Source organism: Neoarius graeffei, chromosome 3 (genome assembly GCF_027579695.1).
Source record: "Neoarius graeffei isolate fNeoGra1 chromosome 3, fNeoGra1.pri, whole genome shotgun sequence".
In the NCBI taxonomy this organism is placed as follows: Eukaryota; Metazoa; Chordata; class Actinopteri; order Siluriformes; family Ariidae; genus Neoarius; species Neoarius graeffei.
In genome coordinates, this window is record NC_083571.1 from 37,853,264 (window position 1) to 37,878,256 (window position 24,993).

The 24,993-nt window shown below is 45.8% G+C and overlaps 1 protein-coding gene across 1 annotated transcript in view; it reads right to left on the reverse strand.

Moving 5' to 3' along the window:
• Positions 1-538: 538 nt before the first annotated feature.
• LOC132882786 (intelectin-like) overlaps positions 539-24,993 on the reverse strand; it is a 30,165-nt gene continuing 5,710 nt past the window's right edge. The window contains exons 5-9 of the mRNA XM_060915895.1: positions 17,572-17,687; positions 13,195-13,353; positions 2,015-2,135; positions 1,156-1,259; positions 539-691 (exon numbers count right to left, since the gene is read on the reverse strand). Coding sequence (XP_060771878.1) covers positions 539-691; positions 1,156-1,259; positions 2,015-2,135; positions 13,195-13,353; positions 17,572-17,687 — 653 coding nt within the window. The remainder of the gene's footprint in view (positions 692-1,155; positions 1,260-2,014; positions 2,136-13,194; positions 13,354-17,571; positions 17,688-24,993) is intronic.

The following is a 24,993-nucleotide window of genomic DNA, read 5'->3' on the forward strand; positions in this document are numbered from 1 at the left end:
CAATATTTACTCGATCTAAAATAATTACAGGTTTGTTCTTGTGCATGTGGTGAGAAACATTATTAATACAAACAACAACAAGTTTATTACTCAGACTTTCACCAGTTAAATCATTCTGTAAATAAATCACTAACCAACACCCAAGAGCAATGCTCAAAACTTTATTATTTCATAACATCAGGATTCAGGACAGAATTGAGGAGACACACGTCTCAGTGTCAGCTCCGTCAGCAGAAATGGAAAGGAGTAAATGCAGATAAATCCAAGAGAATACAAGAAACTGTAACTACTTTCATCATATAATGAGGATTGAACTTGATTCTCACCCTGTAATAGTGCATCATTTTTTAAAATCTGATCCAAATCAGAAGAGAGAGAGAAAAACATGACCTGCACCAAACATCCGGAAATAAATTCTCAAAGATTTGGTAAATTCTATGGGAATGAACTTTATAAATCTTTTGCACACCCAGTCATGCAGTAATTAAGGCTATACTGATGTGTGTATTGTGTGCTGTTAGTTCTGGAATGTTCTCTCTTAGCGGTAGAAAATGAGCACCGCTGCCTCGGTCACCTGCTTACTGGCGCTCCAGCCGACATTAGTGCCATAACCATCCCAGTCGAAAGCCGTGAAATCTCCACACTGCTTTGGAGACCATTCAGGAAAATGTCCACCTCCCCCAATACAGCACTACACACACACACACACACACACACACACACACACCAGCTTCACATTTAATACATGGACTATCAAGTATGCAAATAATTCCTTGGGACATTCATTTACATGTGCAAATGACACATTTGATACATTTACATGTGCAAGTGATTCCAAATTTATTCATTTATGTGTACAAATGACTCATTTGATTCAGTTGCATCCATAAATGATTCCAGACTCATTTACATGTATAAATGACTCCTCAGGTGAAGTGGTGCTTTATGCGTGGTGTCTGTGAATGTTGCCTTTAAATTTAGACAGAATAAGGATCTCATGGGGCAGATATCTTCCTAGAGAGACAGACTTTATCTCAGAAACACCCTGGAGCTTCAATAATATTAATAATATTAATTAGAGCCTCATAAATACCAGTCTCCTGGTTTAAAGACTTCTTTTAATTGCTGTGTGAACAGAACAGATTTAATTCTCACGTGTTCAGTGTTGCAGGTTTTGGGTTTGAGTCCTGAGCAGATTGCCGTCGCTGCCCTTTCCGTATTTATCGCTCGGAATGTGATGAATCCAGGTTCAGAATATGCTGGAGAGACATTAAGATATTTATTTTAATTCATTAAAATATACAGTGGAAAATAATGACCTTTAATCCCTGGGGTTTAGGAATAAATATGAATATTCCATTAAATTAAGAAGCATCCCCATGTCCTCCATCCAGTCCTAACAGCCTATTATCAAAAATATTAGCTAAATTAGCTAGTTATTTAAATAACTGCTGATAAACTAGCTAAATGTGTCAGAATACAATGTTACCATGGCAAAAACCATCTAATATTTGTGATGTTAAAGCAAAACATTTCGAACAGAGCAAATTTGTTTTCGTGCTGTATTATTTTCACATACTTTCTAGTTTGATGGTTTGGGAGGCAGTGGTCAGGTTGTCATGGTAACCAGGCAAACTTCACTGTGAGTCTTAATGCTATGCTATCGAGCTAACAGTCTGCACTAAACAGAATGTCTCACACAATGTGTAATACTCTGATATATTTCTGTGCTTCCTGTTGATTGCAGTATTGTGGTGGTTCGAAGCTCAGCCCAATTGGCATGTAAATCATTCTTCCTGCTAAAGCTATGCTAGAAAACATCACTTCCTTAATATAACATACTTCATGTGTTTAGTTTGTAGCCTGCTGCTGTTTGACAATTAACTGAAAATGTGATGAAGGGCAGTAAAATGTATTTCTCTGAAAATAAATTGTGGTTCTCATCAGTCGGGGTGCAACTTGTTTCCCCATTGTGGTTTTTCATTTACTTTCCATTTTTATTTTCTATACCCACCTCTGATGTAGGGTCCGTACAGGTTATGATTGGATGTGGCGTCTCCAACATCGTACACTACAGGAACAGAGGGGCCGTGATCAGCAGGACAGCTTCCGACATTGTACTTCACTGGGAATTGCTGGAAACCAGAGAATACTGAATTAATGTAAATACTGGAACTATACTGTGATATAAATTCATGGGAAATATATATAGTTATATAACTGTTAGACAGACATTATATAAGTGTTATATGAAAGTTATCATCTGAATTTTAGATGAATGTTATATTAGGTTTATATAAGTGTTAGATGAAAGTTATATGAGTGTTAGATGAATGTTATATAAGGTTTATATGAGTGTTAATTGAAGGTTAAATGCATGTGTGGGGAGGCTAAGAGCATTACAATGATCGTCTTCATTTTTATCATACTGTCGCTTTCATTTTTGTACTTTTCACTTTCGCTTTCCTTTTTCCGGTTTTTTCTCTTTCTTTTTTCGGAAGAATCCCGAGACCGGAAGCTTTCTTTTTTTCTCCTCCACAAGCGGAGGCCATCTGATCTGCTTTAATATCAACAGATCTTCATTTAAGGTACGTGAATCTTTTCATCATGGCACACCTTCAGCCTGTTCAGTGTGCTGAGTGCAGGATGTTTAGTCATTCTTCCTCCGTCACTAGCGATAGCTCTATTAGCTTTACTTGTGATAAGTGCAGATTAGTTAGCTCTCTGACGGAGAAGATTACAGTGCTAGAAGCACGTGTCCAGGCTTTAGAGCAGGTTAGTGAGCGTGAGAACAGTGTAGTTTCTGTTAGGGAAAGTCTGGACGCCCTAGGTGGAGTTAGCAATCCCCCAACTCCGGCATTAGAGCCCTTACAGCGGGGCGAATGGGTGACGGCTCGGCGGCATAAGCGTAGAGCCAAAGCTACCACTGAGGCTCGCCCACGGGAGCACCACTCCTCTCCGCGTCACGTGTCGAACAGGTTTGCTCTCCTTAGTGATGCACCCACTGAGAAACCTGAAAGAGCTCTGGTTATAGGGGACTCTATCATACGGCACGTGAAATTAGCTCAGCCTTTAGGGGCACCAGCAGCTTTAGTCAGGTGTATACCGGGAGCCAGGGCGCCGGACATAGCAGGTAATCTTAGGGTCCTAGGCAAGCATAGGTTCTCAAAGATAGTTATCCATGCAGGAGCTAATGATATACGCCTTCGTCAGTCTGAGGTTACTAAGAGTAACTTTGTAGAGGTGTTTAAATTAGCGAAGGCGATGTCCGATGCTGTAGTATGCTCTGGCCCCATCCCAATGCGGCGTGGCGATGTAGCTTACAGCAGGTTATGGTCGCTGAACTGCTGGCTGTCCAGGTGGTGCTCTGAAAACAGTGTGGGCTTTATAGATAATTGGGCTAATTTTGAGGGCACTGCTGGCCTGTTAGGGCGGGACGGTATCCATCCCACTCGGGAAGGTGCTGCTCTCATTTCCTGCAGCATAGGTCATAGTCTCAGAACAGGCCTAGTTAATTTCTGACAATCCAGAGCCAAGGCCAGGGAGCAGACGAACAGGCTAAACCGACTGTCTGCTAGCTGCACAGAGTCGTCACTCAGGGCCCACTACATCGAGACTGTGTCTGTTCCCCGAGCTCAACAAAAAGGTAGAAATTTTCAGAGAGTTTGTTCCAGTAACCTAATCAATATAAAATTAGATCAGACTGACTGTACAGCTGCTGCCAGCACCTTTGATCTAAAGGTAGGGCTATTAAATATTAGATCTCTTACATCTAAAGCGCTAATGGTTAATGAACTCATTACTGATCAGGAGTTTAATGTACTGTGTTTAACAGAAACATGGATTAAGCCAAATGAATATATAGCATTAAATGAAGCGAGTCCTCCTGGATACAGTTATATACACCAGCCTCGTCTAACTGGCAGAGGAGGAGGCGTCGCGGTAATTTATAACGATTATCTAGGTGTAACACACAAACCTGGTTATAAATTTAATACATTTGAAGTTCTTCATACTCATATAATGTATGTAGCCTCAAAAAATAAGTCTACCCAGTTAATTCCATTGCTTATTATTTACAGGCCCCCGGGGCCATATTCTGAGTTTCTTTCTGAATTTGCAGATTTTATCTCAGATTTGGTTATTTCCTTAGACAAAGCTTTAGTTGTCGGAGATTTTAATATTCACTTTGATAACCCAGAAGACCCTTTTAAAACAGCGTTTGTGTCCATCTTAGATTCAGTCGGGATTAAGCAGAATGTCATAGGACCGACCCATAATGGTGGTCACACCCTTGATCTAATACTAACATTCAGATTAAACGTAGACAATATAGTCATACTTCCACAGTCTGAAGTTATCTCAGATCATTGTCTCATCTCATTCAAAATATGTCTGAGTAATAATATATGCACCTCACCACGCTACTGTATTAAACGTACTTTCACGTCAACTACTGCACAGAGCTTTATAAATGATCTCCCAGAGCTGTCAACTTTGATTGGGTCACTGTCAGCCCCTGCAGAACTCGATCAGGCAACTGAATGCTTAGAGTCAACATTCCGCCATACTTTAGATAATGTAGCTCCTCTAAAAAGGAAAATGGTCAGAGACAAAAAATTAGCACCCTGGTATAATGATGACACTCGCACATTAAAACAGACCACTCGAAAATTGGAACGTAAATGGCGTCAAACAAAATTGGTAGTGTTCAAATTGGCGTGGAAGGAGAGCTTCCTGAAGTATAAAAAAGCTCTTAGTGCTGCGAGATCAACATATCTCTCCTCCCTAATAGAAGATAACAAAAATAATCCTAGATTCCTATTTAATACTGTAGCAAAATTAACCAGGAATAAGTCCACTATCAACACATGCACACCTGCAGTATGTAGTAGCAACGACTTCATGAATTTTTTTAATGACAAAATTGAGAATATCCGACAAAAAATTCAAACTACTAATTTAAGGTTAGACAATGAAAGTGACCTTGTAGTTAACAATATAACTGTATCAGATCATCAGTTAGAATGTTTTACTCCCCTAAAAGAAACTGAATTACTCTCATTAATCTCTACATCAAAAGCCTCAATGTTAGGGTTTTTGCTGGGATTCGAACCTGGTTCGTTGGTGTGATAATCCAGCAAACCCCCACTAGGCCACCAGGGGGATGACTCAAATGCAGAGGCGTGAGGCGGAAGTAGAAAAAGAATCAAAAGGTTTATTTAAACTATATACACTATATACAGGGCAAAACAAAAGACAAAAAAAAAACCAAAGAGTATAATCCAAAAGAAAAGCAAAGTGCAAAAATACAAAAGCTAAGAAGATCAAAAAACACAGTACAAAGGAAACTGGAGATAAACATAACAGCACAAAGACTCCGTGACAAGAGGACTGAACTCAGGGGTATAAATAGACAAACTAATTAAGGACACAGGTGAAGATAATTAGGCAATTAACACAAACACAAAACACAGGAACAGTGGCGGCCTCTAGAGGCCAAAATAAACACGACATGAAAAGGAAATAACAGCGGCCTCTAGAGGCCAAAACAGTCCTAGTCCTAACAGGACCCCCCCCTCTAGGAGCGTCTCCTGACGTTCCCAGGGCGATCCGGATGGGCCGAATGGAAGTCCCGACATAGTTCTTTATCAAGGACATCCCGAGCAGGAACCCAGCAGCGCTCCTCAGGACCATAGCCCTCCCAGTCCACCAGATATTGCAACCCGCCGCGGACCCGGCGGGAGTCAAGCAGGCGATTCACAGTGAACACAGTCTGCCCCTGGAAGATGCGGGGGGGTGGGGGGTTCCTAGGGGCAGGGGCATACGTAGACGTCAGTACGGGCCGTAACAGGGAAACATGGAAAGTGGGGTTGATCCTCAGAGTCCGGGGCAACTGGAGCCGGTAGGAGACAGGGTTCACCCTGCGCACCACCTTGAAGGGGCCAATGTAGCGAGGAGCAAGCTTGCGGTTCTCCACCCGCAGTGGAAGGTCCTTAGTGGACAGCCAAACACGCTGCCCAGGGTGGAAAGCGTGTGCAGGTCTTCTATGGCGGTTGGCCTGAGTCTGGTTGGTTCTGGAGGTCTGTATGAGGGTCTTCCTGACCTTGCTCCAGGTCTTGCGACACCGTCTCACATATTGGTTGACCGAGGGCACCCCCGCGTCCTCCTCCTGGTCCGGGAACAGAGGTGGCTGGAACCCGAATTGGCACTGGAATGGCGACAGCTTGGTGGCCGATGACTGCAGGGTGTTGTGGGCGTACTCCGCCCATGGCAGCCAGGTGCTCCACGATGTCGGGTTATCCATAGCCAGGCCTCGCAGGGTGGTTTCCAGGTCCTGGTTGAGCCTCTCCGTCTGACCATTGGACTGTGGGTGAAACCCAGAGGAGAGGCTGGCAGTGGCTCCGATGACCTTGCAGAACCCGTGCCACACTCGGGAGGAGAACTGGGGCCCTCGGTCTGAGACGATGTCCTGTGGAAGACCAAAGACTCGGAAGACATGATTAAACAAAAGTTTCGCAGTTTCAAGAGCAGAGGGGAGTTTGCACAGTGGTATGAAGCGGCAGGCCTTGGAGAATCTGTCAACTAAGACCAAAATGACCGTGTTACCTTGTGACTCAGGGAGACCCGTGATAAAGTCGACTGCCACGTGGGACCAGGGACGCCGGGGAATGGTCAGAGGATGCAGGAGACCCTGGGGACGCTGTCATGGGTTCTTGGTTCTGGTGCAAACCTCACAGGACAGGACAAATGACCTTACTTCCTTCTCCATGTTAGGCCACCAGAAGCGTCTTTTCAGGAAGTCCAGGGTCCTCCGAGCTCCCGGGTGGGCGGTGAGAGGGGAAGAGTGACCCCACTGGAGAACCTTGGCCCGGGCTTGATGTGGGACGTACAAGAGGCCTGGTGGCCCCATCCCAGGACCGGGGTCCTGGCGTTGGGCTCGTCGGACAGCCTCCTCAATACCCCAGCGGACAGGGGCCACAATCCGGGACACAGGGATAATAGGCCCGACTTCATTCTCCCTGTTAGTGGCAGAGAACAGTCTGGACAGTGCGTCAGGTTTGGTGTTCTTGGAGCCGGGGCGGTATGAGAGGGTGAAGTCAAACCGACTGAAAAACAGGGCCCACCTAGCCTGTCGAGGGTTCAGTCTCTTGGCTTGCTGGAGGTACTCCAGGTTCTTGTGGTCAGTCCAAACCAGGAATGGATGTTGTGCTCCCTCCAGCCAGTGCCTCCACTCCTCAAGGGCCAGTTTGACCGCTAGCAGTTCTCGATCCCCCACATCGTACCGGGACTCAGCAGGACTCAGGCGGTGGGAGAAGTAAGCGCAGGGGTGCAGCTTTCCTTCCGAACGTTGAGAGAGCACCGCGCCGACACCACTGTCCGAGGCATCCACCTCCACGATGAATGGTTGGGAGGTGTCCGGGAGAACCAGAATGGGTGCCGTGCAGAAGCGGTCCTTGAGGTCTTTGAACGCCTTTTCTGCCTGAGGAGACCAGCCATAAGATCCACCTGTCCCTTTGGTGAGGTCAGACATGGGTGCTGCCACAGAACTGAAGTTCCTGATGAACTTGCGGTAGAAGTTAGCGAATCCTAAGAACCGCTGAACCTCCTTAACGGACTTGGGAGTAGGCCAATCCCGGACGGCCAGGGTCTTGGCAGGGTCCATTTGGAGTTGGCCTGTCCGTACAATAAATCCCAGAAAGGAGACCTCGGGAACATGAAATTCGCATTTCTGGGCCTTGGCGAACAGATTGTTCTGTAGCAGCCTCTGGAGAACCTGGCGGACATGGTGGCGGTGCTCCTGCACGGTCTTGGAAAAGATAAGGATGTCGTCGAGGTAGACAAAAACGTATAGGTTAATCATGTCCCTTAAGACGTCGTTGATTAGGGCCTGAAAAACAGCTGGTGCGTTGGTGAGTCCGAAGGGCATCACCTGGTATTCGTAGTGCCCAGACGGGGTGTTAAAGGCAGTCTTCCACTCGTCTCCCTGTCGGATACGGATGAGGTGGTATGCGTTCCGTAGGTCCAACTTGGTGAAGACGGTGGCGCCTTGGAGCAGGTCGAAAGCTGTGGACATCAGCGGAAGGGGATATCGGTTGCGCACAGTGATCTTATTCAGGCCCCTGTAATCAATACATGGTCGGAGCCCCCCATCCTTCTTGCTGACAAAGAAGAAGCCGGCTCCAGCAGGTGAAGTGGAGGGTCGAATAAACCCAGAGACCAGGGCATCTTTGAGGTATTCCTCCATGGCCTTGCGTTCTGGCTGAGAGAGTGAAAACAGTCTGCCACGAGGAGGGGTAGTCCCAGGGAGCAAGTCGATGGCACAGTCGTAGGCCCGGTGCGGAGGAAGAACGGCGGCCCTGCTCTTGCTGAATACCTCCTTGAGATCCCAGTACTCTGTGGGAACTTGAGATAACTCGGTGAGATCAGGGGGCTCGGCAGGAGACACAGGAGAGCTAGAGAGCAGACAAGAGGCATGGCATGCAGGGCCCCATTCCACAACCTGGCTTGTTACCCAGTCTATGCGAGGGTTGTGGCGAGTAAGCCAAGGAAGGCCTAGAATAACTGGGAACTCAGGTGAAGGAATCAGGTGCAGGGATATTTCTTCCTTGTGACCTTGAGACTGGAGGAAAACTGGAGAAGTAACTTGGGTGACTCTTCCATCACCTAACGCTTGGCCATCGAGGGCAGACACAGACAGTGGGACTTCAAGAGGTGCAGTCGGAATATTGATGCTTTGGGCGAAGTGAATATCCATAAAGTTCCCAGCCGCCCCCGAGTCTATCAAAGCTTGACAAGAGTGGACAGACTCACCCCAGGAGATGGAGACCGGGATGTAGATTCCTTGGCCAGGGAGTCCGGGAGAGAGGGTAGGCCCCGTCACAACCCTCCCTCGGCTGGACGGGGCGGTCCTTTTCCCAAGAGTTCGGGACATGATGCTCGGAAGTGACCAGGCTTGCCACAGTAGATGCAGCACTTGTCCCTCCTTCTGCGCTCCCTCTCAGATGCGGAGAGGCGAGTACGACCCACTTGCATGGGTTCTGGACAGTCACTGAAGGAGGTAGACGGTCTCCAGGTAGAGGTAGGGAGGCTGGGGGGGCTCAAGGCTTGGTGGCGTTCTCTCATCCTGTTGTCCAGACGAATAGCATGTGAGATGAGGGTTTCGAGGTCACTTGGGCATCCAATAGAGGCCAGACCGTCCTTGATGGGGTCAGACAGACCATGGTGGAAGGCTGACACCAGGGCAGTCTCGTTCCATCCACTTACTGCTGCGAGTGTTCGGAACGAGATGGCGTAATCTGCGACGCTTCCTCCTTGCCGGATGGACATGAGCTTTCGGGCTGCGTCGGTACTCATGTCTGCCTGATCGAAGACCCGAAGCATCTCTTCAGAAAACAGCTGGAAATCAAAGCACTCAGGTCCCTGTCTTTGCCAGATAGCAGTAGCCCAGGCTCGCGCCTTACCAGCTAATAAGGTGATCACAAAGGCAATCTTGCGGCGATCCGTAGTGTAGGTGGTAGGCTGAAGCTCAAAGGTGAGTTGACACTGGGTAAGGAACTCTCGGCACTCACTGTGCTTGCCGTCATACCTCTGTGGTGCAGGAAGGCTGGGTTCGCGAGGTGAAGAAGGCAGCATTGCAGGAGGCACTGGAGCAGGAGTGGGAGCTGGATCAGGAGCAGGAACTGGATCAGGAGCAGGAGATGCAGGCAGAGATGTCAGCTGTGCCAGGGTTTTCCCAATTTGCTGAAGCAGTTCCTCGTGGCGAGCGAGGGCCTCACGTTGGCTGGTGAGCGTACGTCCATGAGCGTCCATGATCGCTCCGAAGCGTGTCAAAGCTGCCATAATTCCCTGAAGGTTGGCCGGGTAGACAGTTGAAGCAGCCTCTGCTGAGTCGGTCATGACGGAGTCTTTCTGTTAGGGTTTTTGCTGGGATTCGAACCTGGTTCGTTGGTGTGATAATCCAGCAAACCCCCACTAGGCCACCAGGGGGATGACTCAAATGCAGAGGCGTGAGGCGGAAGTAGAAAAAGAATCAAAAGGTTTATTTAAACTATATACACTATATACAGGGCAAAACAAAAGACAAAAAAAAACCAAAGAGTATAATCCAAAAGAAAAGCAAAGTGCAAAAATACAAAAGCTAAGAAGATAAAAAAACACAGTACAAAGGAAACTGGAGATAAACATAACAGCACAAAGACTCCGTGACAAGAGGACTGAACTCAGGGGTATAAATAGACAAACTAATTAAGGACACAGGTGAAGATAATTAGGCAATTAACACAAACACAAAACACAGGAACAGTGGCGGCCTCTAGAGGCCAAAATAAACACGACATGAAAAGGAAATAACAGCGGCCTCTAGAGGCCAAAACAGTCCTAGTCCTAACACTCAACTTGCGTACTAGATCCCTTACCGACACATCTATTCAAACAGATAATGCCTGGAGTAATTGAACCGCTTCTAAAAATAATAAATTCTTCTCTTATGATTGGCTATGTACCCAAATCCTTTAAACTAGCAGTTATCAAACCCCTGATTAAAAAACCTGACCTTGATCCCTGTCAGCTGTCCAATTATCGGCCAATATCAAACCTCCCCTTTATCTCCAAGATCCTTGAAAAAGCTGTGGCACAGCAGTTATGCTCATATTTACATAGGAATAACATCCATGAAATGTATCAGTCAGGATTTAGACCTCATCATAGCACAGAGACAGCACTGGTTAAAGTAGTAAACGACCTACTGTTGGCGTCTGATCAGGGCTGTGTCTCGCTACTTGTGTTGCTTGACCTTAGTGCAGCATTTGATACCATTGATCATTCCATTCTTCTGGATAGACTAGAAAATGTTGTGGGAGTTAAGGGAATGACCCTCTCCTGGCTCAGGTCTTATCTAACTGATCGTTATCAGTATGTCGATATAAATGGTGATATTTCTAGACGTACCGAGGTAAAGTTTGGTGTTCCACAAGGTTCTGTCTTGGGTCCACTGCTTTTTTCTCTATATATGTTACCTCTGGGCGATATTATTCGTAAACATTGTATTAGTTTCCACTGTTATGCTGATGACACACAGTTGTATGTCTCTGCAAAACCTGATGAGAGACACCAGCTTAATAGAATTGAGGAATGTGTTAAGGACATTAGACACTGGATGCTCGTTAATTTCCTTCTGCTTAACTCTGACAAGACTGAAGTACTTGTGCTAGGACCACATACAGCTAGAAGTAAGTTTTCTGATTACACAGTAACTCTGGATGGCCTTTCTGTTTCTTCACGTGCAGCAGTAAAAGACCTCGGAGTGATTATTGACCCCAGTCTTTCATTCGAAACTCACATTGATAACATCACCCGGATAGCTTTCTTTCATCTCAGAAATATTGCAAAGATAAGAAATTTAATGTCATTGCATGATGCAGAAAAACTAGTTCATGCTTTCGTTACCTCCAGGTTGGATTATTGTAATGCCTTACTGTCTGGATGTTCCAATAAGTGCATAAACAAGCTCCAGTTAGTTCAAAATGCTGCAGCAGGAGTCCTTACTAGAACTAGAAAATATGACCACATCACGCCTGTCTTATCCACACTGCATTGGCTCCCAATCAAATTTCGTATTAATCAAATTTCGTATTGATTATAAAATACTACTATTGACCTTTAAAGCACTAAATGGTCTCGCACCACAGTACCTGAGTGAACTTCTGCTCCTCTATGACCCGCCACGCCTACTTAGATCAAAAGGTGCAGGCTATCTGCTGGTACCTCGTATATTGAAGGCTACATCAGGGGGCAGAGCCTTTTCTTACAAAGCCCCACTGTTATGGAACAGCCTTCCAAGTAATGTTCGGGAATCAGACACAGTCTCAGCATTTAAGTCTAGGCTGAAAACATATCTGTTTAGTCAAGCCTTTTGTTAATGGTGTTTATGAGGTAAAGGAGTAGATCTGGAGGGTCCTCAGACATAGAGTGTTTTGGTAAACTGGGATGTATGGATGCTGTCAGTCCCCACTCGCTTGCTCACTCGAGTTTGTTGACGGTGCAGTGGCTGGCTGCTTTATGTCCCGGGGCTCCCTCATGCCTGTGTTACCTTCTGGCTCTCTCCTTTTAGTTATGCTGTCATAGTTAGTTGCCGGAGTCCCTGCTTGTACTCGGTGCAATATGTATACTGTTCCTACTTATTCAGGTGACATTGGGCATACCTAACCACCTGTGTTTTCTTTCTCTCCCCCCCCCACCCCAAATCTGTCCCTCTGAGTTACATGGAGTCAACAGGAAATCTTTTGGTGGAGACGGTGGGGACCTCGACTGGCTATCGTAGCCTGCAGGGAATCGGCCGTCAGACATTCTGTCGCATGTCCCAGACCCGGTGAAATGTAACTGAATTGTCTTGGCCAGGCCTAAGAGTCCCATCTGCATCTCATCATTGCTGAGGAGTGTGCTCCCATCACCCAATCAAGCATCCAGCCAGAGCAGGTCATGATATATTTTTTACCATATTAACATGCCATTGTGCGTCATGCCTGATGTAAAGACTCTCGTCTCTGCGAGCCTACCACACAGATTTAATACTTGTCATTTTTAGGGCATACCTAACAACGTGTTTTCTTTCTCCCCCCCCCCCCCCCCCCATCTGTCCCTCTGAGTTACATGTTGATCCTGGGATTGAGATGCTGGCCTCTTCTGCCCCTCGGACCTGCTTGATCCATCCTGGTGCCCTGTGTCTGGTCGGAGTTTTATCGCCCCACTCCTGTGAAGGACGGCCCCATGAGGACAGTTGAGGGTTATACCTGTTAAAACTGTTAATATTATAGTCAGGCTGTCTGTTGTTGCCCAAATGAGGATGGGTTCCCTTTTGAGTCTGGTTCCTCTCGAGGTTTCTTCCTCATGTCGTCTGAGGGAGTTTTTCCTTGCCACCGTCGCCACAGGCTTGCTCATTGGGGATAGATTAGGGATAAAATTAGCTCATGTTTTAAGTCGTTCAAATTCTGTAAAGCTGCTTTGCGACAATGTTTATTGTTAAAAGCGCTGTACAAATAAACTTGATTTGATTTGATTACAGCAATGTTAGATGAACGTTAGATTGGTGTTGGATTAGAGTTAGATTAGCATTAGAAGGCATTACATCAGAGTTAATGGCAACAGGACACAACATTTCTAAAGTGAACCTTTCAGGAGTGAATGTTCTGTTACCTTGAAGAGATTGTAGAGGTTTCCTCTGTAGTTCTTGAGGAAGCTGTTCTCCGTGTGGTAGCGCAGAAATGATGTTGGTTTCCAACGATCCACTCGCTCGTTATTTGGAACGTGCCACACTGCCACGTTCTCTGCTTCAATATCATAATACCCAGGATTCTGTGGGATAAAGTACAAAGATGAAGAAGAGGAAGAAGAATCTTCTCATCATGTCAGAATTTCCTCCTAATGATGGAATGATGTTTGTATTTAACATTAATTAATGTATATATGGAACTCACTGTGGTTGTTACCTCGCCTGGGACGGAGACCACCAGGGGGTGAGGTATTGTTTTCGTTTGGGTTTTATTGTTAATGATATTATGGGAAAACGGCTGGTCCAATCTTCATGAAACTTTCATGATAGATGGGCATTGGTCTCAAATACAACCCCGATTCCAAAAAAGTTGGGACAAAGTACAAATTGTAAATAAAAACAAAATGCAATGATGTGGAAGTTTCAAAATTCCATATTTTATTCAGAATAGAACATAGATGACATATCAAATGTTTAAACTGAGAAAATGTATCATTTAAAGAGAAAAATTAGGTGATTTTAAATTTCATGACAACAACACATCTCAAAAAAGTTGAGACAAGGCCATGTTTACCACTGTGAGACATCCCCTTTTCTCTTTACAACAGTCTGTAAATGTCTGGGGACTGAGGAGACAAGTTGCTCAAGTTTAGGGATAGGAATGTTAACCCATTCTTGTCTAATGTAGGATTCTAGTTGCTCAACTGTCTTAGGTCTTTTTTGTTGTATCTTCCATTTTATGATGCACCAAATGTTTTCTATGGGTGAAAGATCTGGACTGCAGGCTGGCCAGTTCAGTACCTGGACCCTTCTTCTACGCAGCCATGATGCTGTAATTGATGCAGTATGTGGTTTGGCATTGTCATGTTGGAAAATGCAAAGTCTTCCCTGAAAGAGACATCATATGGATGGGAGCATATGTTGCTCTAGAACCTGGATATACCTTTCAGCATTGATGGTGTCTTTCCAGATGTGTAGGCTGCCCATGCCACATGCACTAATGCAACCCTATACCATCAGAGATGCAGGCTAGAGCCCTGCACTCCCGCGGGAGTCCCGTGGGATCCGCGGGACCCAACGCAAAGCAGTGCGGCGTGGGACAAATTTTGAAAGCTCATTGCGGGCGCAGGCGGGAGGGGGAGTGCACAATGCGGGAGCGGACGGGAGAGGTGATAAGCTGCAGTCCCGCTAACTAAAAACGTGTTTAAAATAAAATTTATAAATTATTAATTTATGTCTATCATATATAATTTGTGCTGGATATTTTATTTGGCATTAATAAAAACATTTTAAGATGCATAAATTTGCTGATGTGGTCTAATCTCGCGTACGTTTCCGATTCCTTTCCGCTCTTCCGTGTTTGAGATCTCCGATCATGGCAGAAGAGCAGAGCTCCTCTAGTGAAGCTCACAGTGCTTCAGAAGTAAGTGCTGCTTTAAAAAGAGGTACATTTACCGTTAAAAAGTCAAGAGTCCTGAAATCAGACATTTGGAAGTCATTCTCACTCGTGTACGACACAGAGGGAAATCAGCTGCCCTTTGCTTGCTGTGATAAGTGCCAAAAGGTTCTGACATACAACGGCCATAAATCAGGTACATCAGGCCTGGAGAGCTCAGCTAAGCTCAGCATGTTTAATTCCCCAAGCCAATGACAAGAACTTTCATGAGAAATAACGCGAATGTCTGCATCATGCGGGATTTGCGGGCAGGAGCGGGACAAAATATGACAGGCGCGGGCGGGAGCGGGACTGAAAATCATAATTCTTTGCGGGAGCGGGACTGCACAATGTGGGAGCGGGACTGAAAATTCTGTCCCGTGCAGACCTCTAATGCAGGCTTCTGAACTGAGCACTGATAACAACTTGGGTCGTCCTTCTCCTCTTTAGTCCGAATGACATCAGGCGTCCCTGATTTCCATAAAGAACTTCAAATTTTGATTCGTCTGACCACAGAACAGTTTTCCACTTTGCCACAGTCCGTTTTAAATGAGCCTTGGCCCAGAGAAGACGTCTGCGCTTCTGGATCATGTTTAGATATGGCTTCTTCTTTGAACTATAGAGTTTAAGCTGGCAACGGCGGATGGCACGGTGAATTGTGTTCACAGATAATGTTCTCTGGAAATATTCCTGAGCCCATTTTGTGATTTCCAATACAGAAGCATGCCTGTATGTGATGCAGTGCCGTCTAAGGTCCCGAAGATCACAGGCACCCAGTATGGTTTTCCAGCCTTGACCCTTACGCACAGAGATTCTTCCAGATTCTCTGAATCTTTTGATGATATTAGGCACTGTAGATGATATGTTCAAACTCTTTGCAATTTTACACTGTCGAACTCCTTTCTGATATTGCTCCATTATTTGTCAGTGCAGAATTAGGGGGATTGGTGATCCTCTTCCCGTCTTTACTTCTGAGAGCCGCTGCCACTCCAAGATGCTCTTTTTATACCCAGTCATGTTAATGACCTATTGCCAATTGACCTAATGAGTTGCAATTTGGTCCTCCAGCTGTTCCTTTTTTGTACCTTTAACTTTTCCAGCCTCTTATTGCCCCTGTCCCAACTTTTTTGAGATGTGTTGCTGTCATGAAATTTCAAATGAGCCAATATTTGGCATGAAATTTCAAAATGTCTCACTTTCGACATTTGATATGTTGGCTATGTTCTATTGTGAATACAATATCAGTTTTTGAGATTAGTAAATTATTGCATTCCGTTGTTATTTACAATTTGTACTTTGTCCCAACTTTTTTGGAATCGGGGTTGTAGAACTTCCAACATTTTGAGGGTCATCCGGTCAAGGTCAAGGCCACACTGACCAAAAAGGGAAAAAAAAAAGCTCTGAGCTCAGACTGCAGGAGTGGTGCCTCAGAAAGACTCCTCCCACAAACACACTGATTGGATCCCTACCTGCCTCATTTGCATACACAGTGCTGTCATTGGATGGTTTCTTGGTTCATTTACATACGCAAAGGAAGGGGTTTTGTCCACGCCCACTTTTAAATCCCACTGATAAAAACTTCACCGCTCTGTTAATTTATTGTTATAAATTAATTATAAATAAATGGACTAGACTAAAGAAATCGCTTTCAGACATGTTTATGCTTATTACAGAGGGAAAATGTGTTCCACTGAGCTCTAGTGCCGGGCCATTTCCTGGAAACAAGAGTTTTGGTCATGGCAACAGCTTGTGTATGTCAGCCTTGGTTCGAAGGTTTCAGTTTGAAAACTGTAATGCCGCTTTTCCACTACCAACGCGGCTGAGTCGGGCTGAGCCGTGCCGTGCTGAGTTGGGCTGAGTCGAGCTGAGTGGGGCTGTTGGAGTTGCATTTCGACTACAACCGCGCTGAACCGTGCTGGCTGGAAGTGGGTGGACACATTGGGTGGAGTTAGCGAAAGTGGGTGGATGTCACATGATGTCGTTAGGCGGTGCAAACAGTGACATCAGTGACCTTTTAAGCGGTAGTCTCACGACCCGGAGAGTAAACAATAAACATGGAGGACATGGAGTCGTTAGTGTTGCTGGTCTTGGTGCTGTGGCTTGTTGTCACCGACAACGCCAACAGATACTGGCAAGAGCGTATAGATGAGGCGAGGCGCATAAGGCTTCAGAAATTCGTGTAATTCTTCTTCTTCTTCCGGGTTTACGGTGTTTACAGATCCCAGCCTGCTTGCGGGGCGTGTGTGGGCATGTGAGGAGACTCCTCCTCACCAATCAGTGCACAGGGGAGTGTCTCCTCACGCCCCTAGCCCCACTCGGCTCGGTTTGGCTCGCTTCAGCCCCACTCCAAAACCGTGCGAGTTTTGGGTGCTAAGTAGGGCTGAAGCGAGCTGAGTCGCGCTGCTCTGAGGTAGTCGAAACGCGAGCCGTGTCGGGCTGAAGTGAGCTGAAGTGAGCTGAAGTGAGCTGAAAAAGGGTAGTGGAAAAGGGCCATAAGAGGTAAGAGTAGAATAATATAAAGTACAGACACTTGGTATATTTTGGTTTTGTGATTTTTAAATTGTTCATTTTTGGATTATGCTTCATTTTTGTGGCTAATGCCTCAGAGAGTAAATATATATGCTATCTGTACTGTCTGAACATGGGATCAGAAAACAATTTTATTTATAAGCAGTAGCCACATGTACCCATAGGATACCTATTTTTTTTACCATATCTTCCTTCATATTCATCATAAGTGCTACCGGCTGAGGTTTGTTTTGCCTGGCAACACTTTTTATTATTGTAAATTTTATCATACTTTAATTATATTTTTTGCAAATTCTCATTTGTTTAGGTTTGCGTGTTTATTTCTTTTAATTTGGACCTTGAAGTCATCACTGGTTGCAGCTTCTGCAGTGCCGAATGTGACAGTGTTACTCCACGATCCGTCTCCCTCAGGTACATATGGACTTCCACCCTGCTGACTGGACCAGCGATCACCTTTACATTACAGTTAGATAAACGTTACACGAACATTAAATCAAGGTTAGATGAACATTAGATAAATGTTAAAGGATCATTAGTTCAAGGTTAGATAAATGTTCGATGAGCGTTAGGTGAAGGTGAGAAGAATATTAGAAAAATGTGAGAGGAATTTTAGATGAAAGTTAGATGAACATTAGATAAATGTTAGAGGAGCATTACACAAACATTAGATAAATGTTAGATGAGCATGTGACAGTGAGGGTGTGGTCGAGCATCGGCTGTGAACGCCAAGGAGTCAGGTCGAACCAGCAGGTAACATGTGACGAGTTACACCTGTGTCTAATTCCTGGCTGTCCATGAATGTGTGTCTCTGTGTGTCTTTCAGATGGCCAGTAATGAGAGAGAGAGAGAGAGAGAGAGAGAGAGACCTGCATCCTGCGACCTCTGCATGTGTGTGAATGTATGGACCCTTTTCACGTGATGTCACGACAAACACGGCCGCCATTTTGGACATGTACTACCAGTAGTTTACCACAGCCAACATTGAGGAACGGCAGCAAAGAAAGTGTTTATTTTCAGCAAGACTTCCATCATGCCACTATATTGTTGTGCACCTGGATGTAGTAACCATCAACAAACAAGGCAAGGGTTATCATTTTATCGGATCCCGGTAGATGCTGACCGACGGAGAAGATGGATAGCGGCATACCAACGGTTGTGTAGTGACCACTTTGTTGGAGGTAAGACGAATAAAATTAGCCAGAAAAGGCATTACATTGCTGTTAACATTCCATTCTAGTTTACTGTAATTATTATCTGGCAGCTATTTACACCGGATCCGGGGTATCCGAGCTATTTAGCTCGCGGCTCCGGCCGGGGAGGGAGAGCGCGCTAGCTCGCGGCTCCGGCCGCGAAGCGCGTGCGCTAGCTCGCGGCTCCGGCCGGGGAGGGAGAGTGCGATAGCTCGTGGCTCCGGCCGGGAAGAGCGCGCGCGCGCTAGCTCGCGGCTCCAGCCACGTAGCGCGCGGCTCCGGCAGCTAGCTCGCGGCTCTGGCCGCGAAGCGCGCGGCTCCGGCTGCTAGCTCGCGGCAGCTATTTACACTGGATCCGGTGTAAGTAGCTGCCAGATCATAATTACAGTAAACTAGTAAATACAGTTTTCTCCATCTCGCTCCTTTTTCTTTTATGTTTGTCGCCTTCCTCGCATTCAAACCGATTTGAGCCGAAGTCCACTACATGTCCAAAATGGCGGTCGCGTTTACCGACCTGGGGCCGGCGAGGGCCTTTCTGTGTGGAGTTTGCATGTTCTCCCCGTGTCCGTGTGGGTTTCCTCCGGGTGCTCCGGTTTCCCCCACAGTCCAAAGACACGCAGGTTAGGTTAAGTGGTGACTCTAAATTGACCATGAGTGTGAGTGTGAATGGTTGTCTGTGTCTATGTGTCAGCCCTGTGATGACCTGGCGACTTGTTCAGGGTGTACCCTGCCTTTCACCTGTAGTCAGCTGGGATAGGCTCCAGCTTGCCTGCGACCCTGCAGAACAGGATAAATCGGCTAGAGATAATGAGATGAGATGAGACTTTATACAATACTTTGTGGCAGAATCACTACACCTGATGTCAGTTAACGTGTGTTTGTGTGTCTTCCCCAGTGACCGCGCCCTATATAACGAGAGAGAGAGAGGAGAGGAAGAGAGCTCTCTCCCCAACTAGATGACCTGTGTGTATGTGCGTGCGTGTGTGGCTGGGAGAGTGTAAAAATCACTGAAAAGTGCCAATAAAGAGGTTTTTTGAACATAGTTCTGGCCTGCCGTCCTTCTGTGCTCCACCCACCTTTCCGAATTTCTACAGTGGTGCCGAAACCTGGGGGTCGGAGCATGGAGAAGAACAGCCCCATGGAGTCCTCCCCTTTTGTGGACCTGGTCCACGCCCTCACCACGGCCCAGTAGAGCCAGCACCAGTCATTAGTCACCCTCCGGAAGGAGCAGGAGCAAAGGTTAGAGGCCCTGGTGCTAGTGCAGCAGGAAGATCGTCAGGCATTCCGGCACCTACTCGCATCAGCAGGGTCCACCACCTCCACCGCTGCGGGCCCTCCCCACCACCTGAGATTCAGTTCATGGACAGATGACCTGACATTTTCCTTTCGAATTTGCTGGTATAATTCAGAATTCATTGTTCCATCAATGATGGCAAACCGTCCTGGCCCAGATGCAGCAAAACAGGCCCAAACCATGATAGTACCACCACCATATTTCAAAGATGGGATAAGGTTCTTATGCTGGAATGCAGTGTTTTCCTTTCTCCAAACATAACATTTCTCATTTAAACCAAAAAGTTCTATTTTGGTCTTATCTGTCCACAAAACATTTTTACAATAGCCTTCTGGCTTGTTCACGTGATTTTTAGCAAACTGCAGATGAGCAACAATGTTCTTTTTGGAGAGCAGTGGCTTTCTCCTTGCAACCCTGCCATGCACACCATTGTTGTTGTTCAATGTTCTCCTGATGGTGGACTCATGAACATTAACATTAGCCAATGTGAGAGAGGCCTTCAGTTGCTTAGAAGTTACCCTGGGGTCCTTTGTGACCTCGCCGACTATTACACACCTTGCTCTTGGAGTGGTCTTTGTTGGTCGAGCACTCCTGGGGATGGTAACAATGGTCTTGAATTTCCTCTATTTGTACACAATCTGTCTGACTGTGGCTTGGTGGAGTCCAAACTCTTTAGAGATGGTTTTGTAACCTTTTCCAGCCTGAGGAGCATCAACAATGCTTTTTCTGAGGTCCTCAGAAATCTCCTTTGTTCGCACCATGATACACTTCCACAAACATGTGCTGTGAAGATCAGACTTTGATAGATCCCTGTTCTTTAAATAAAACAGGTTGCCCACTCACACCTGCTTGTCAGCCCATTGAAACACCTGACTTGAATTTCACCTTCAAATTAGAGGTTCACATACTTTTGCCACTCACAGATATGTAATATTGGATCATTTTCCTCAATAAATAAAAGACCAAGTATAATATTTTTATCTTATTTGTTTAACTGGGTTCTCTTTATCTACTTTTAGGACTTGTGTGGAAATCTGATGATGTTTTAGGTCATATTTATGCAGAAATATAGAAAATTCTAAAGGGTTCACAAACTTTCCAGCACCACTGTAAATATTAAAATTAAAAGTGCACCTTTGATTGTAGTGCCTGTCTCCAGTTCCTCATTACCCCTAGCCTGGCTAACGCGACTTCAAAGCTCTCCGAGCTATTGGTCTGGCCAAGATATTAAGCCCAACCGTTTCCCAGAGCCCGTGGTTGACCCGCCTCCCTGAAATGCCTCAGTTTGCTACTGGTCGAAGCCAGAAAAGGCTGTGACGAAGCTTAAACCAATCACATCACTCTTTCCTCTGATGTATGCGACGCGATGGGGCTAACTGGTAGATTAAACTCTTACCGAAGCCGGTCGGGAGCAAGGCGAAAACGTCCTTCCTTTCAATAAATACCTCCAGGGCTGCTCTTTGCTCCATTTTCAATGAGAACTTCCCATTGAATGCTTTCAATACAGCATCTATGCGTAATAGATGCGGAAGCGTGAATGAAGCACTTCCGGCATAGATTCTGTAAACAATCTATGGCTTCCGGTTGCAGTTCTACTACGTCAGTGCCTTGAACACGCCTCTACCCAGGGCCATTGGAGATGCTCAGAGTTGATTGGTTCCCGATTTTTCGGGAGCTTGGAAGAGCTGTCGATAGCTTGCCTGGCCAGACTAGCTCGCAACAGGCCCTCGTGTTGCGTCACGCTTAGGATGGGCGGGCCCAGGCTAAGGACCCCACCTCAGGGAAGTGTGACAGAGTGTTAGATGGAAGTTAGATGAACATGAGATAAAAGTTAGAGAAATGTTCAATGAGGGTTAGATGAACATTAGTTAAATGTTAGAGGAGCATTAGACAAACATTAGATAAATGTGAGAGGACAGATAGATGAAAGTTAAATAAAAATTTGACAAATGTTAGAGGAGCACGAGATGAATATTCAATAAATGTTAGAGGAGTGTGAGATGAAGATTAGATAAACATTCGAGGAACATTAGATGAAGGTGAGATAAACTTTCGAGGAGTGTTGGATGAAGGTTAGATAAATGATAGAGGAGCATTAGATGAAAGTTAGATATATGTTAGAGGAAGGTTAGATAAACGTTAGAGAAGTTTTGGATGAAGGTTAGATAAATGTAACCCTCTCTGACATGCTGAAGCCTCCCTGCACATCCAGGTACTCTGCATTGTGTTTTATTGTTGTGATGGGGTGATGAGTGGGGAGAGAATGAAGCACCACAGACAGGGGTTCTGGATTGTGGCTGAGACTTGTCGACACTTTATTGGCTGCTGGCTCCACCACCCTTTCAGATCAAGATACAAAAACATTTTTTCCCTATAGAAATGATAGTCATGTGCTAAAATGAATGAATGACACTCATCTCATTATCTCTAGCCGCTTTATCCTTCTACAGGGTCGCAGGCAAGCTGGAGCCTATCCCAGCTGACTACGGGCGAAAGGCGGGGTACACCCTGGACAAGTCGCCAGGTCATCACAGGGCTGACACATAGACACAGACAACCATTCACACCTACGGTCAATTTAGAGTCACCAGTTAACCTAACCTGCATGTCTTTGGACTGTGGGGGAAACCGGAGCACCCGGAGGGGACCCACACGGACACGGGGAGAACATGCAAACTCCACACAGAAAGGCCCTCGCCGGCCCCGGGGCTCGAACCCAGGACCTTCTTGCTGTGAGGCGACAGCGCTAACCACTACACCACCGTGCCGCCTACCGCCAACGTATTTTTCATAAAGATATTAATGTGTTTGCTTCTCAAACCCAACGCCGAATTGTAGATAACCAGCTTAATTAACACTTCCAATGAACAAATAGATTAGAGGGCCGATTTTTAGTTAAATTATTTTAAAGGAGATATGCAGAACCATGGCCTCACTTTTTGTTTATAAATGCCTTAAGACCTCAAGAATGGCATAGAAATAGTTTTAAGCATTAATAATAAATCTAATATTGTAATTTTTTATGATTAAAATGATTCATATAGGGCGGCACGGTGGTGTAGTGGTTAGCGCTGTCGCCTCACAGCAAGAAGGTCCTGGGTTCGAGCCCCGGGGCCGGCGAGGGCTTTTCTGTGTGGAGTTTGCATGTTCTCCCCGTGTCTGCGTGGGTTTCCTCCGGGTGCTCCGGTTTCCCCCACAGTCCAAAGACATGCAGGTTAGGTTAACTGGTGACTCTAAATTGACCGTAGGTGTGAGTGTGAGTATGAATGGTTGTCTGTGTCTATGTGTCAGCCCTATGATGAACTGGCGACTTGTCCAGGGTGTACCCCGCCTTTCGCCCGTAGTCAGCTGGGATAGGCTCCAGCTTGCCTGCGACCCTGTAGAAGGATAAAGCGGCTAGAGATAATGAGATGAGATGAGATGATTCATATAGGTAGCAGTCTGAGTGAATGACCTTGGCATCTGCAATGTCACCGCAGGAAGGCTATCGGTCTCATCGCCATTTTCGCTATTCTAAAACACAGAGCTGACTGCAACTTTGAGCTTCCATTTTGAGCTAATTTATCGCCATGCCACATAGATGTGTTGCTGGTGGGTGCAGCAATACGATAGAAGATGGATTTACATTGCATTAATGGCCCAAGAATGTTCAAACTACAAAGATTTGGACGCGTTTTGTGAGAAGTTCACGGGCATATTGGGCACCTACGAAGTGGTCGCTCCTCTGCTCTGCACATTTTACTGAAGACTCGTACGACACCTCTGATCTGTTGAGGAGCATTGGCTATAAGCCCGTATTGAAAGAGGGTGCAGTACCAACAATTAAGGGAAAAGAAAACTACAAGAAAAAGAAAGTAAATTCAGCTGCACCAGTTCTCCCGGAGTGTGAGCTGAGGGTTGTTGCTAAAACCCAGGATGGAATGGGATGGGATGGAACGGGATATATCACTTGGGCAGTGACCTCCCCGTGGTTGTTGCTAAAACCGGTGACGTCCTGTCCCATTGCGGGTTTTGGTAATTGCCTTAGCCAAGCAGTAATAGTGGAGTACTCAGTATGGAGAAAATGGAGAATGAGTGGAGCAGCTGTCTGATTTCTCCCCTGGATATGCTTGCCTCAAGCAATATCTTGCCCTTACGTGGAAGAAGCGAATGAACGGAGAACTGAATGAACAACTGAAAGTCAGATTGTTTCAAAACAATCGGCCACAAGGTCGGCCTTCAAGAAGCGAGAACACTGACGGGTAAGACCGACTCTCATTTGGATACAAAACAACAAAAACAACAACACTCGTTTACCTACATTTAGATTAATACATGTAACTTGTATTGTGTATTTAAGTTACTGGTATAAGATTATTTAATTTGCTTCAGTTCATCTGATTATTTTATTAGCCTTTTACATTTTATCAGTTAAAATGCATGCATGTACATGTATGTTGCATAAGTTATAACACCTATCCTGTTTTTCATGGTCAAGATGGCGGCGTGCGTGGTTGCAGCAGCTTATGGCTCTCCTTTTCAGTGCTCTTTTTTTTGTTTGTTTTTGTATTTCTTTCTTGCTTGTTTGTGCACCATCGGTTCTGCGAACATCCAGTACACCCGCCAGACACTTTTAGCCATCGGTGACCAACACCAGATATCTGTTTCGAGCGACTTTCTCTTCACGCATAACATCCCAGATGACATAGCGAGACCGCCGGGCTCTCCGTGGATTGTTGTTGGGTCTAGGAGGCAGCGCAGACGGAGGAGGGAGAGGAAGCAGAAGCGGGGCTGCAGGTCCGATGCTATGCTAAGAAAACAACCACACAAGCCACCTCTACCGAGCCTGTATCTCTCCAATGCTAGATCCCTGGTACATAAAACAGATGATCTGGAATTACAACTCGCTGGAAATCGCTATGTTCGGGACTGCTGTGTTTTAATTATCACAGAAACCTGGCTTCATCAGGAAATATCCAATGCTAGCTTGCAGCTAGTAGGCCGCACTCTGCTCCGCTGGGATAGAAATGAGAACTTTGGTAAGAGTAGAGGAGGGGGGCTCTGTATTTACATGCATGACAATTGGTGTAACAACGGAACAATTATAGATAAACACTGTTCCCCAGACGTTGAGTATATGTCTGTAAGATGCCGGCCTTTTTTTCTACCAAGAGAGCTAACTGTGCTGATTGTCACAGCTGTGTATATTCTACCTGACACCAGTGTAAACACAGCACTCTCTCTCCTGCTGAACACCGTTAACAAACAGCAGCGGGCCCACCCTGACGGTGTTCAC